At 43.0% G+C, this 14,052-nt stretch overlaps 1 protein-coding gene across 6 annotated transcripts in view; it reads right to left on the bottom strand.

Moving 5' to 3' along the window:
* The window catches only part of HIVEP2 (HIVEP zinc finger 2), a 134,865-nt gene that overhangs the window by 3,155 nt on the left and 117,658 nt on the right, over positions 1-14,052 (bottom strand). For all 6 annotated transcript variants that reach the window (XM_038175826.2, XM_072035959.1, XM_072035958.1 and 3 more), the window contains 3 exons: positions 12,245-12,420; positions 9,542-9,643; positions 8,048-8,958 (listed from right to left, as the gene is read on the bottom strand). In XM_038175826.2, coding sequence (XP_038031754.2) covers positions 8,048-8,958; positions 9,542-9,643; positions 12,245-12,420 — 1,189 coding nt within the window. The remainder of the gene's footprint in view (positions 1-8,047; positions 8,959-9,541; positions 9,644-12,244; positions 12,421-14,052) is intronic.

Here is a 14,052-nt window from a genome sequence, read left to right as displayed (position 1 = left end):
CACCTCCTTGAGAAAAGAGGACAAGTATTTCCAGGGAAGTTCAAATATTTCTGTACAAAGAAGACTCAAGATTTTATAGTCATTAACATACTGGAGCACCATTCTGGCCTATCTGTAAACAATAAATAATAACAAAAGCACAGGCTTTAACTGTGAGTGAAAGTGATGATTCTGTAGTGGGGACACTCACCCACTCATAATGGGATTGAGAAGAATGAAGGATTTTGTAATGGCTAATAAAAAACAATCGCACTGTACCGACTTTTTCAGTGTCTTCCCATTAGTTCCTGCCTTGGAAGAATGAATAGCTTCATCTCCACTCTGCATTAAATATGCCTTGGGCGTTTGGGTTTCTCTTTTTTTCATTCTTAACTTTTAAAATTTGTTTTCCATCTGATGATTAAGTATCATTTATTGTTGAACAGAGAAATAACGATGACAGAAGTGCAGGATGACATTTGCATAACTGTATGTGGGATTTGGCCACACAGCTCTCGGGGATGCCCATAGGAAATCAAATGAACACAAATACCCATCTCTGCTCTGCAAATTGACCGAACACCTATCAGTTGCCCAGAGCCCCAGTCCTGGTATGGCAGCCTAAGGACTGCGCTGCTAAATGCCAATGCACTGCAGTGGCAGCACTTCACTGCTGGGAAATCCTAGCTCTCAAGGCATTAAGCAACCTCTTGATCCCATCCTAGGGAATGGGTTTAGGGGGCAATTAAAGATTCAGTTTTTGTGCTACCCCGTGGCTGAATCTCACTGTGCTCAGATGCTTTGTCCTGTTTAATATAAATCAATGCTGAGACAGGAAGGGTGACCCATAATCATCAGACTTGAACTTAAAAGATGCTATTATTCTGAGAATAATCTAATTCTGGGAATTTTCCTATTCAGAAAGCAAGACACTTGAGTCTCGTAAAAGAGAAACTGTCATAAGAAAGTACAGTGACAGCACGTTATACTGCTGAAAGGGGAAAAATTTACAGAATAAACTAGAATTGCCAAGCCACAAGACATAGTTCATTTACCCTGTCAGCCCTTCCTATCACTAACCTCACCTCTGCACAGTTATTTGCCCCCCTTTATTTTCCATCTTTGTTCTGTCAACCCATTTCTCAGTCATGTTGTCCTTTTGGCTGTTTCCTAAGCCATGACATTTATCACTATTGCATCTGATGTGAACTTGGGCCAAGGGAAATAGAGCAAAAGCAACCAAAACAAAAGGAGTAAAACTCATTGAAGACCAAACCTAGTCATACTCATATCTCTAATTGAGAAAGACACTGTCTTCATGTTGTACCCTGCCACAGCTTCGAAAGGGAGTAAGACATCACTCTGTCCTTGCCAGACAGAGGTAGTTAACATGATAGAAACTGCTACATGCTCCAAGATCAGCAGTATCATCCAATGTATGTCTCATGCCTTATTTTTACAGAGAAAGTGACAGTGTCCACTGGATGCCTTCCAAGCCTGCCTAAGCACGTATCAGATTATCTTTCTCTAGCTCTGGCAGATGAGTTTTGAAAGGGCCATCATAAATGGTTACAGGCATTAATAAGTGTTCACACCTTTCATCCTATTTTTAAAATAGTCACAGCCAACATGGGTTCATGAGGGGAAAGTCTAGTTTAATTAACTTAATTCTCTTTTATGACAAGGTTACCCACCTAGTTGACCAAGGCAAGCCAGCTGATATAATCTTTTGGGATTTCAGCGAAATTTTCAATACTGTTTCTCACAGTATTTTCTGGACTAATGTCCAACATACAGCTAGGCAAAAACATAATGTGATAGGTGTACAGTTGGCTGATGTGTCTGGCTCAAAGGCTTGTAGTTAATGGGGTTACATTAGGCTGGCGGCCAGTCACCAGTGGGGTTCCATGGGGCTCCATTTCAGGGCCAGTTCTCTTCAGTATTTTTATAAATGACTTAGATGCATGACACAAAGGTATACTAAGTAAGTTTGCAGATGACACGAAATTGGGAGGAGCTGTTGATTCCCTTGAGGGTAGAGAGTCCTTGGTGAGCAATCTTGACAAATGAGAGACCTGGGCAATCACCAACCACATGACGTTTAACAAGAGCAAGTGCTGGACTCTGCACCTGGGATAGGGCAACCCTGGATATATGTACAGAGTAGAGGACCGGAGGCTGAAGAGCAGCCCCACAGAAAGGGATCTGGGGGTTCTGGTTGACATCAAGTTGAACACGACCCAGCAGTGTGCCCTGGCAGCCAAAAGGCACAACCATGTCCTTGGGTGCACCGAGCACAGCACGGCTGGCTGGTCGAGGGAAGGGGTTGTCCTGCTCTGCTCTGTGCTGGTGTGGCCTCACCTCGAGCACTGTGTGCAGGTTTGGGCGCCACAATGGACGGAAGGACGTAAAACTGTTAGAGATTGTCCAAAGGAGGGCTACAAAGATGGTGGAGGGTCTAGAGGGCAAGACATACGAGGAGCAGCTGAGGTCCCTTGGTTTGCTCAGCCCACGCAGAGCAGGCTGAGGGGAGGCCTCATGGCGGCCTGCAGCTCCCTCAGGAGGGGAGCGGAGGGGCAGGCGCTGAGCTCTGCTCTCTGGGGACAGCGACAGGACCCGAGGGAACGGCATGGAGCTGGGACAGGGGAGGGTCAGGCTGGGGGTTAGGGAAAGGTTCTGCACCCAGAGGGTGGTCGGGCACTGGGACAGGCTGCCCAGGGCAGGGGTCATGGCGCTGAGCTGCCAGAGTTCAGGAAGCATTCGGACAACGCTCTCAGACATATGGTCTGATTTTTGGGTGGTCCTGTACAGACCCAAGAGTTAGACCCTGTGATCCTTGTGGGTCACTTCCAACTCAAGATATTCTATGATTCTATATTCTTTACAAATATCTAACATTTTCATACATACAGACACACAGGGGGTTGTTTAGCCTGGAGAAGAGGCGGCTCAGGGGCGACCTTATCGCACTCTACAGGTCCCTTAAAGGAGGCTGTAGTGAGGTGGGGGTTGGTCTGTTCTTCCACGTGCCTGGCAAAAGGATGAGGGGGAATGGACTAAAGTTGTGCCAGGGGAGGTTTAGGTTGGATGTTAGGAAGAACTTCTTTACTGAGAGAGTTGTTAGGCATTGGAATGGGCTGCCCAGGGAAGTGGTTGAGTCACCATCCCTGGAGGTCTTTAAAGGACTTCTAAAGATGTAGAGCTTAGTGATATGGTTTAGTGGAGGACTGGTTAGTGTTAGGTCAGAGGTTGGACTAGATGATCTCAGAGGTCTTTTCCAACCTAGATGATTCTGTGATTCTGTGACATACACACATTCATGGGGGAGAGACAGAATGTTAGATGATCTCTTAACAAACATTCTGAAAATCCAAAGACCTTATTCTCATGGCAGTATTAGATCTCAACACTGACTACAGTAAGGAAAGTCATAGTATCTTTTTGCTGTACAGTCAGAATGGATTGCTATCAGCGCAGTGAGATGAGTTCCTCTCTTTGTCAGCCAAGAGGAATCCTTTTAATTTTCTATTAATTCTCATTTGTTGCAGCTTAGTGTATTTCCCTCCAACTCCGGGTGACATAATTTTCAAAACAACAATATTCTGTAGGAGCTTTTTACTGAGCTAACCTGATCATAAAGATAGACCTCCACACCACACGCCTGAGCAAAGCCATATCCAACTTCACAGAGTGCCTCAAGGGAAAAGACCAGTACATCACCTGATGACTGGTACATCACCCAAAACAGGCTATGGGGAATTAAGAGGAAGACCGTATTTCTCAGACAAATGCCCTTCACAGACATCCTCTTGGCAGCCCCAGATCCCCTTTAGACTACAACTTGCAAATATACGGTGCATGAAAAAAACAACACTTTGATTACTATATCTTAACATACTTGAGTCTTTTTAAAGTTAAAAACTAAAAAACATTGAACTTGATGTGGAAATTTGGTAACAGAGAACATCATTATCAATGTGCTTTCTAAAAGACATGATGCTCAATGAAGTGACTGAAATCTATGTGGACTTCAGTTTCAGGATCAACTTGATTTGCAGTGCTATTAAGAATGCACTATAGCAGGCGACATACATCAGTGGACCTATTTACAGTTCATCTGGACTTCAGGACTTTTATGCTGGCTTTCTGTACAGGAATGCATTTCACTCAAGACAATAAAGTATTCAGTGTTTGGAAAGGGATCTAATATCCCTATGTCTGGGATGATCAAAGGACCTTAGTCCTAGTGCCTTTCAAGTGTATATAGAGGTGCCTAATTCCCTTCAGCCCTTCTGAATATATTGAGACAGGCATCAGACTTCAAAATGAAAGAAAGGTGCAACAAAATAGCAACACAAGCAGACTCTAGATAAACTTACATCAATAAAGCAAATTGCATTAATTTCCTACTCAGCAACTGCTTGTGAAAACCAGCAAAGGAGGCAAAAAAATCCACTACCTCCTAGAAGCCAAAGAAGTTGCTAGTGACAAGTATGTACTGCTTACAGCAAGGTATATTCACAGTCTTGCTGTGGCTAGTCCTGGGACTGGAAGAAAAGGAAAGAGCTTTTGTCCGCATGAAGAGGTAATGGGGTGTATCAGGAGTGGGGAAAAGCAGGAGGAGAGTGAAACGATTGATGCTGCACCTATTGTTCACAATATGTGTATTGTGGGGTTGGAGAGGAAGATTAGTTTGGACTCACCCTATAGTCCCTTCTCACTCACTTGAATGCCCACTCACAGTTTAAGTGCACCTGGTGCACTCCTCGAGCACATTCTCCAGCTTAATGTCATCTGAAAATTATCCAGCTCACTTATTCCAAGAACGCTCTGCGATGTGAGTCAAAGCACAATAAATATGACAATAGAGACATTCACTTCCAAAGCACATTCCTATCCAAACTAAAATGCTAACAGAGATGCACTCAAGCTGAATAAAAGCAGCATTCCGTTTTCTCCTTTTTCCCTCACGACTGGTATAAAATAACTACTAGAGAGAAGAATCATAGCCCTGCAATACTGGCACCAGACTTCTCAGAAAGAAAAGAAACTTCTGCCATTGACAGAATAGAAGATCCCAAATGTATTTAGAGAGAAATGGTGATGTGCCTTTAAATTTAAAGACGGCAATTTAACTTGCCAAAGCCAAACATGCACCCACATCGACAAGAGCCTTGGGCTACTTTGGAGAGAGTATCCTATTGCAAGAGTGCATCTTGTTATTAACTGCCAAAGGAAAAATGATATTTTTCTGTATTGTTGTCTATAGTCTACAAAAATAGTTACTTTCCCATGCTCTTTTCCACTTCCTAAAGAAATAATTTCAACTGCTTTCTATATGGTGATTTCAATGTCAAAGCTCGTTGCACAAGACCACCAAACAGCATGAACATTCAAGGTGAAGAAACATGAAGGGGAACCAGATAAGCACTGGCCAAAGAGAATAGAGTAAATACATCAATTTCAATTGAGAATAAAGAAAAGTGGCTTCTTCTGGTAACTTCAGGCACCAGAACACAAAAATCCTCTAATTCCTGCAAGGACTGGGAATCCAATGCAGCTCTGAAACAGTAAGCAGGATTGCAAGCTGGCATCTGTATCACTGATACAGCTGTTAATTATGTTCTGATTTGCTGGATTTCACTTCTCTGAAAGTGAAAAACACCCTTTATTCCTTTATCTTTTCTAACAGTTTCATTTATAGCAAGATCAGGTGTTATCTGTCTTCCCACACACTGAGTGCATTAATGTGTATTTCACCTAAACTCAACTTCTGTTTGGCTCAAGTACATCATCTGGAAAGGCTTCAAGAGGCAAGGAATCCATCTTTTCTTCCTCACTGTGTTTGTTGAGATGGGCAGTCATCTTCAACTCTAATTCCCTCATTTAAATTTGCCCAGGCTCCACTTCCAGTGACACCAGTGTTCAGGGTCTAGTGACTGTACTGAGGTCTAGGCTTCTCTCAAAACACTCAACATGCCATTGAGTTGCCAGTGCTTTCTGTAGGACAAATGCCTGATCGTACCTCAAAAATAAGGTAAGTGTTAAGAGCCCATCTGGCATGGTGAAGAGCAATTTCCAAAAGAAGGAGCTAAGGGTGCTAAAAGAGTCTTTGCAATGTGCTAAACGCCTTGCTGGAAGGTGTGCATAACAAGGCAAGTATTACAGCAAGAACTGTCACATCGCCAAGGGTGACTGTTACATACCCTTTTGCCAACATCATCACACATCCAAAATCTCTACTACAGGATGACAGTGGAAGTGTCTTATGCAGGACATTAGGGACTTAAACTTTCTATACAATGCCAGCTGTAGCATCTCATAGTGTTAGGTCAGAGGTTGGACTAGATGATCTTGGAGGTCTCTTCCAACCCAGATGATTCTGTGTGATTCTGTGTGTGATATAATCCCTTCCACTCAATACTGAGGCATTATGACTCTTAAACTGGTGGCTGTTTATCCTTTTTTGTACTTACTTTGTCGATATGGCTGATAACGGCATTTGTATCCTCTCTCAGCTACACAGCAATTGTGCCTGGGAGAGCACAGCAGGATTTCAATGTGCCCTTCCCCAAGGACAGCTTAGGAAGCCACCCCTCTCAGCTTCTCTCTGCAACAACTTACCAGACCATGATATCACATCTAAGATGAGGGAGAGGGACCAGATGTGAGGCCAGGAGGAGGTGGCTGGGGCAAGGATGGAGTTTGGTGACAGAGGCCTGAAGCAGGCTCTGGCCAAGGGCAGAATAAGCTCTGCACAGGATTGCAGGAACCTATGTTGTTATCTCCTACATGCCTAGCCACTCATATTGCAACTTCCCTAACCCTCCTGAAAAGACAGAAAGCCACTTTTGGATCTGCCAAGCTGGCACTCCTCAGCACTGTTTGATCCATCCCTGCTCCAGCCACCTTGGCCCAGCTGTGTTCCTCACTGCATTGCCAGGTGCAGGTATCAAATCTGCCCAAGCCCAGCTTCCCCAGCCTATCTCTGTAGAGAAATTCAAGCTAGAGCTCTGGAAATGCTAATTCAGATCTTCTCCTCTACAGGGAAGAGCCATAATTACACAAAGAGTAAAGAAGACTGGTGACAGAGAGGAGAGGAGGGCAGCCCTGTCAGGGGCTGACGTGGTGGCAGCCTGTCACAACTTCCCTGTACTGTTTCCGCACACCAGTTAGTGAGGTAGGCAGGGAGAGGGCAGCAGCAGCACCAAACACAGCAAGGGAAGCATACTACCTATATAAATAAACGTATACACAGTAAGGCCATTTCCTAACTCCAAAGACCCAATTTACTTGTAGACAGAGTGCTTTGTGAATGCTAGGGCCTGTCAAAAGAGCCGAGTCGGCAGTTTCTGAGAGCTTATTTACTGAACAGGAACAGCACAGACAGCAGCTGTGCAAGTTTTGCATATTTCCATTTCCACTCAGACAGTTGTGTCCCTGCCGAAACAGCCAGTTGTGATGGTGCTTTCTGCAGGGCAGACAGCTGTCTGCTCCTGTCACACAGTAATATCCTTTAAACTCCAGCCACAGATCCTGATTTAGATGGGCACCCTGCTTTTCAAAGGGGTTCCATTTATTTCATTTATTTTAGTGTTTTTATTGCATTAAACAATACTTCAGGGATGGGCACCATACTGCAGTATCAGGGCCTTGAGACCTGATCTGGGCTTGATCCCATCTGACAGTCTGGGAGGTAAAAGGTTTTACAGTGCTGTAACAAGCCCCACACACCATGTAAGCTTCCTGGGACATTTTAAAATAAAGACAGGGGCAGTTAATGCAAGCCAGCCTAATTTCATTGAAGCTAATGGAACTACTCTGATGTGTACCAAGTGAAGATTTGACCCTTAGGCTGACTGTATTGCATCTAAATGAATCAGCGTCCTGACTTGGTCCCTGCCTATTCCAAATTTCTTGCATTCATTCCTGGATTTCCCACTCAAGTTCAAAGCTTATGCTTTCTTTTTTTTTTTACAAAGCTGCCAAGTTTTTCAAAATACTATATGCAGATTAGGCAAGAGCACTGGTTTTGACAACAGGAGTAAAAATACTCTTTCATACTTACTGAATGCCCCACTGGAATAGATTCAGACTGTAAATATTGACCCATGGACAACGCTGGATTATGGTATAAGCCCCTCCTGGGAGATGCCGCTCTAACCGAGGCCATGTATCTCCTCTCTCGCCTAGGAGACAAATCTCTTCTAACAGACGCATCTTTCCCTGGTGACATTGGTCTCCGTGGTGATAGGTGACGTCTCGGTGAAACGTCCCGTCTTGGTGATAACTCTCTCCTCAGCACAGCCTCCTTCCGCGGGGAAAGGTGCCTCATGGGTGAAATATCTCTCCGGGGTGACAGATGCCTTCTGGGTGATAAATCCCCTTTTGGCATTAAATACCTCTTTGGTGAGTTATCTCTATACGGTGAAGAATCATAGCCAGGGGATGACTGCCGACTGGAAGGTGAGAGGTCCCTCGGAGATGAACCGGGGTCTAACGAAAGCACATAATCCTCATCCATGCAGCTAGGTATGTCTAACCTGTCTTTGTCGGGCTCTGAATCAGTGCTCTTACTCTGGAAAAACCTCTGGTATTCTGTCATTTGTGAGTCTTCACAGGAGTCGCTTGGTGTTATAAGCTGAGTAACCTGAATGCTAGGTAAGGTGACCAAATAACTGATGAGGGAGGAGTGTCCCACGGAAAGAGAGCCCTCAGGGGAAGCCCCCTGCGATGCCCCAGCCGAGTTCACCGACAGGGAGGAGAACCGAGGAGGCTGCGGGCTGGTGCTTCTTGATCTGGTTTTTGGTGTTGAGTCTCCCTGAGTATCATCAAAGTCATCGTCATCTTCATCATCTTCATCGTTGTCATCACCATCCTCACCATCTGACTCCTCTGCATCAGAAAACTGATGCTCTGCTGACAGGCCTGCCAAGTTGCTACTCTTCTCTGCCTCTTGCTGCATGTCCTCCATGTTTTCTGAAACAGCCACAAGTCAAAATGGTGAGCACATGCAACATTTCTCACTCCTTCTGCCACATTCACTCCCCACCCAGAACACCTGGTGCCATCGCTGGATGCTCTGCATCTGGGATGGCTAAATAAAGCCATTCTTAATGGTCTCAAAAATATTTTCATATATAATAATATATGAATTATAATGCCTTATAATAATACCTTAAAACTCTACACTCAAATTTATCATGTGAAAAGGAAAGCATACAAAGCAATTTCATCATTCACCTTGTAACTCCACTGAATGTTGCCATCTTTCACACCTAAATTGAAAATACTTGGTACTTTGTATGAGATGCATGACAAATAAGAGGTCATACTTTTATTTCTAGCTTCTCCTCATGTATCATAATAAAAAACATAACTCAGACAAATGGTTCAGATTTAGTTTTTATACTTCCTGTTTGTTAGAAAGACGTCTCTTAATTAAAAAAATGCCCAAAATACTCTTAATATATTTTCCCATGCCAGCCACTGTGCTAAAGTGCAATGAGTCATTTGCATACTCCAGAGGCCATTCCAACTAAATTAAATCATTCTGACATACCTGCTTCTTCAGTTTCAGCATCATCTACAGATGTCATTGATACTCCAAGCTCCAGGCATTTTTTCATGTGTGCTTTAGACTTCATATGTTTTGTCAGATTTCCTATGGATCAGAGATGAGTCTAATTAACTGACAACAGCAAAGATCATTTTCCAACTCAGGTTTTGGTGTATCTTAACTCCATTATTCTGCAGATAGGGTTTTTAGTTTAAAAACTAACAAAAAATCAAGCAAGCAAACAAACAAACAGAAAAACACAGACGGGGCTGATTCATCCAGCCTATTGCCCTCAGAGCCTGTTCATTAAGAAACACAGAGTGGGTTTTTATATCTTCAAAAAAATAATAATGTTCAAATATACTTAAACTCAGGGCCTGAGAGGTATGTAGGCATCTCTCCAATTTTCCACATTGCATTCAGGTGCCCCAGCAAGCTCAGAAACTCACTTTTCTATGTTATCTACCCCTGAGCTTAGTGTTTGTGATATGTACAGATTGCCTGGACGTTGACGTAACACCAATGCACACCAGTTGTTCAGGGTTCAGCCAGAGTTTCACAGTGGCACCTCAAGCTAAGGACTCTCCCATTTACATCACACGTGGGTTCCAAACAATCGTTGTGCTTGAAGCATCTTGGAGCAACAAAAAAGACATTTGTGGGTGATTTCTCAGTGCAAGTTTACTGTCTGGCTGCAATCTCTGAACTGAGAGGAGCTCTACTTAAAGTACTCACCTGGGATGTGGTAAACCCAGGTTCAGTTCCCTGCTATGGAGTACGGATCTGAACCAGACACAGCAGGGATTTGAAATCAGATCTCCCATTCCCCTGAGGGAGCAATCTAACACTAGACTATTGACTTTCTGGAGTGTCTGTCTTGGTCTGTTTTTTCACAGATAAGAGAACTGGGTTGAGACTGGCCCCAAGAGACATTTCATGGCAAAGAACCCTGAGCGCAAAGAGAACAAGCCAGAAAAACAAGAATATCACTCTAATCCATTATCCACTTCAGCCGTATCTGCAACATCCAACAGGGAAAGTGACAACCCAGACATGACACTTCTTACTTCAAGGAAAGCACTGAATGTACCTATGCTACTTTTGGGACCCTGACTAGATGGTATGGGTGGCACGTGCAACATGGTGGGAGAAACACAGCACCATTCTCTCAGACAGTGAAGAAGCACACAAGTTGCTTCACTGATGCTCAGTCCTGGCTAGTTTATGTAATTCTCTTCCCAGTAAGTTTCTTATGGTGTCTGTGCACTGCATGAAAAGTCGAACACAGCTTCTGATGCCTCTAGGTGGCTAAACGCTCAGGGTGACACTGAAAACCTAAGTATCTTTGAAGATCCGTCCCCTGCTGTCCTCAGCAAAATAGCAAAAATAGTTATGAGGCTGACAACTGCCCATGAGCAGTAACACAACAGTTGGACACTTCTTGCACTTTGAAGGCTTAGTCTCTTCCTACTCATCCCCCTCTTGTGCAATAGCACGCCACCTCCTCCCTGTTTCTTCTTCTCTGCCAGAAATGCCAGCCTCAGCAAGCAATTTCACATTTATTTCCATGCCATCTCTTCTGCCTGGAATGTCCTCTCTGAACAGAGCTGCAAAACCACAATCCTTCTTCAAGTCTCTCCTCAAGACCCATTTCTCCTGCAATGTCAAATGTAAACAGTGATCTGAGAACAGCTCCACAGATGGCCCATTGGGACTACCATGAGCAGCTCCTTCTCTTTGTCTCTACACCCCTATGAAAGTTCTCATCTTAAATTAGGTTGATGGATCTACTACCATCCATCAGCTATTCCCATCTTTGGCAGAGGAAGAAGTGCTGGAGTCATGGAAACTATTACAATCCTCAATCCTCAAAACAGCCATGAAGCTGTGCTGGGATCTCAAGAGAAATTTCTTTCAGTTTCCTCTCTCCCCCTTAAAGTAAATTCAGTGCAGTGGGACCAGAATCCATTTCCCTTGCCTGTCAAAGGGGAGCTAAGAAACTGAGAACGTAAGGCTCATTTGGGCTGCGCTACAAAGAAATGCTATCAAAGAAAATGATTTTTTTCTTTTAAGGAGACATTTTCATGGCAAATCCAAATTCCAAAGAATATCATTATCTGTGGCCTCAGGGTGACAAATGGAAGCTTTTTTCTGTGCTGATAAATACATGTGAACACAGGCTATCAGATCTCTATTCATAATTAATGCCGCAGTGGATGGAGTGGCCCATCTGGGAGACATACATTATTTATAAACTTGAAACTGACCCACTGTAAAGCCTGTGAAGGCATGTTTTCCTCAGCAGCTGATGCTCTGCTTCTACATTATGTCATAATAAGTGTACTCTCCCGGTAGCATTTGAGTGTTGTTGCAATTAAAATTTGTACCACATAACAATTTTGGCAGAAAGTATTATTTGTAAGGGCAGTTCTTACGCTACTAGATTTTTTCTGCAGACAGATGGACCAGTCAAGAGCCAATAGCTCTTAATGAAACTATCCAAGTAGTCTCTGAGACTCGTGAAATTCCTGGGCAAATTCAACAGGAGAGAACAATCTCTCATAGAGTCCTGTACCCATAAACACAGCCATTTTATTTTGAAGAAACTTCTTTCCTTGACTGAAAAGGGTGATTGGATTCCAGATGGCAAAATTGCTCAGGATTTGTTTGGGAAGTGGCAAAAGTTCAGCAAAAAAGGTCAAGTACCTTTAGTTTTGAAGGCAAAATTGCACAACTTGCATACATAAGGCCGGACATCAGTATGAGTGCGGATATGTTTTTTGAGCATGCTTGGCTTTTTGCAGCGAATTCCACATTCTTCACAAATGTACTTTCCTCGGCCACGACCTCTGACATAGACATAATCCTCGTTTGATTTATACCTGTTGGAAGAGAATGAGCATTTAAATCATGCAGCCTCTAGGTAACACACATGCACAAACATTGCCTCTGTGCATCTGATCTGATCTTGTATGTATCTCAACACAAAGCTTCCACAGAATTCCACACGAACTTTTCATGCTGGAGCTCACACTGTATTTCCCTTTCAGGGAATGCACTGGTCCAATTGTGTTTGTGTATCTTAGTTATTTTTAATACAAGACCAAAGGGCTATAGTATGGGCATAGTGAAAACACCTTGTAAGGAAACAGATTATTCCTATAGACAAAGCACAACCTCAAATATGGAACTGTGTGTTGGATTCATTTGTACTCTTGTTTCACACAGGCGTCTACCACCACTGAAGACAGAGCCCTTTTGTGGCATGATTCATTTGACCTATTTTAGTATATTTATCCCTTGGGATCAGATAAATCACATCCTGTTTCTCTCCACTAAGCATAAAGGGAATGCAGATGACTAGCAAGTATGTACGTATTTACACTACAGATGTCTGAACTTCACGAAGATGGAACCCTCCTTAAGGGACACCGTGTTGATCTCATGCAGGTACTTGTTGCTCTACAAACAAAATTGGAAACTTCCAACCTGCTTACTTAGCAGAACACTGTTAAAGGAATTTTTCTCAGCACAGGCGTAAGCATTCCATGCTATTTTTGCTGATTACATTATCTGTAGTTAGATAATAAATAAGATATGCAAATCTATGTAAAGCTGTACATTTCCTTTACTGTTATGCTAAAACAGTAAGACTGAAATCTAAAAGGGCTGAAGAGATCTGCTCCAGCTATTCTGAGGTTTGAAGTTGCTGGGCATTCCCTACAGGGAGAACTTCATCCTCATTCACCCAAAGTAAAATCCAGAAATTGCAAGAACTGAGAAATAATAAATTTTCTACCCTTTTTCTTCTGTTGTCCTCTCTCTAAGCAGCACAAAGTACTCTCAGTCACACTGTGGATGCAGAGACCACAAACTATCACTGGTACTGACAGTCAGCACTTTACATAAATAAGGGTTTGTGTGGAAGGTTCTATTAATGTGATGATAACTCTACAAGAAGCAGTGGCAATTTTGGGGTTATAGAGCTGAAACATTTTTCAAATCTGCTTTTCTTAGATTAACACTTCTTCCATATATTCAATAATGCCACCAACAATATAAATACTGAAACTAATATATTACAAATACATAAAACACTGTCCTGTTCTCACATCCATCTCATTATCTATGAAAAACATCAGCTTGTCTTTCAAATGTGGGCGCCTAAATTCAGTTTTTCTCATCTTCTTTCTAATAAAGTTGGCTGTCTCCCTTTTCTTTCATTGTCCCTGGCATCACAGGCAAAACTGATGTAGTTTAATGATGTTTAAGAGCCATCTCTCTGGTAGTTTTGGCTGCACATTTCTGGGATTCTGCTTTTCTGTGTGCCCCAGTTCCCACGTTCTCTTTCATCTTCACATCTGTTGCTTCATCAGCCACCTCTAGGCCTTCTTTCACAGACAGAAAATATATTCATTATTGCTTGAAAGACTGCCATCTTCTCTTCATCCCTCCTTATACTCTGATTTTGCTGGGATGGAGTCTACCAAACCATCCCTGCTTGATACTGCTAA

The sequence above is a fragment of the Anas platyrhynchos genome, chromosome 3 (assembly GCF_047663525.1).
Source record: "Anas platyrhynchos isolate ZD024472 breed Pekin duck chromosome 3, IASCAAS_PekinDuck_T2T, whole genome shotgun sequence".
NCBI lineage: Eukaryota > Metazoa > Chordata > Aves > Anseriformes > Anatidae > Anas > Anas platyrhynchos.
Note: the sequence above shows the minus strand (reverse complement) of the source record. Positions and strands in the feature narration are given on the sequence as shown.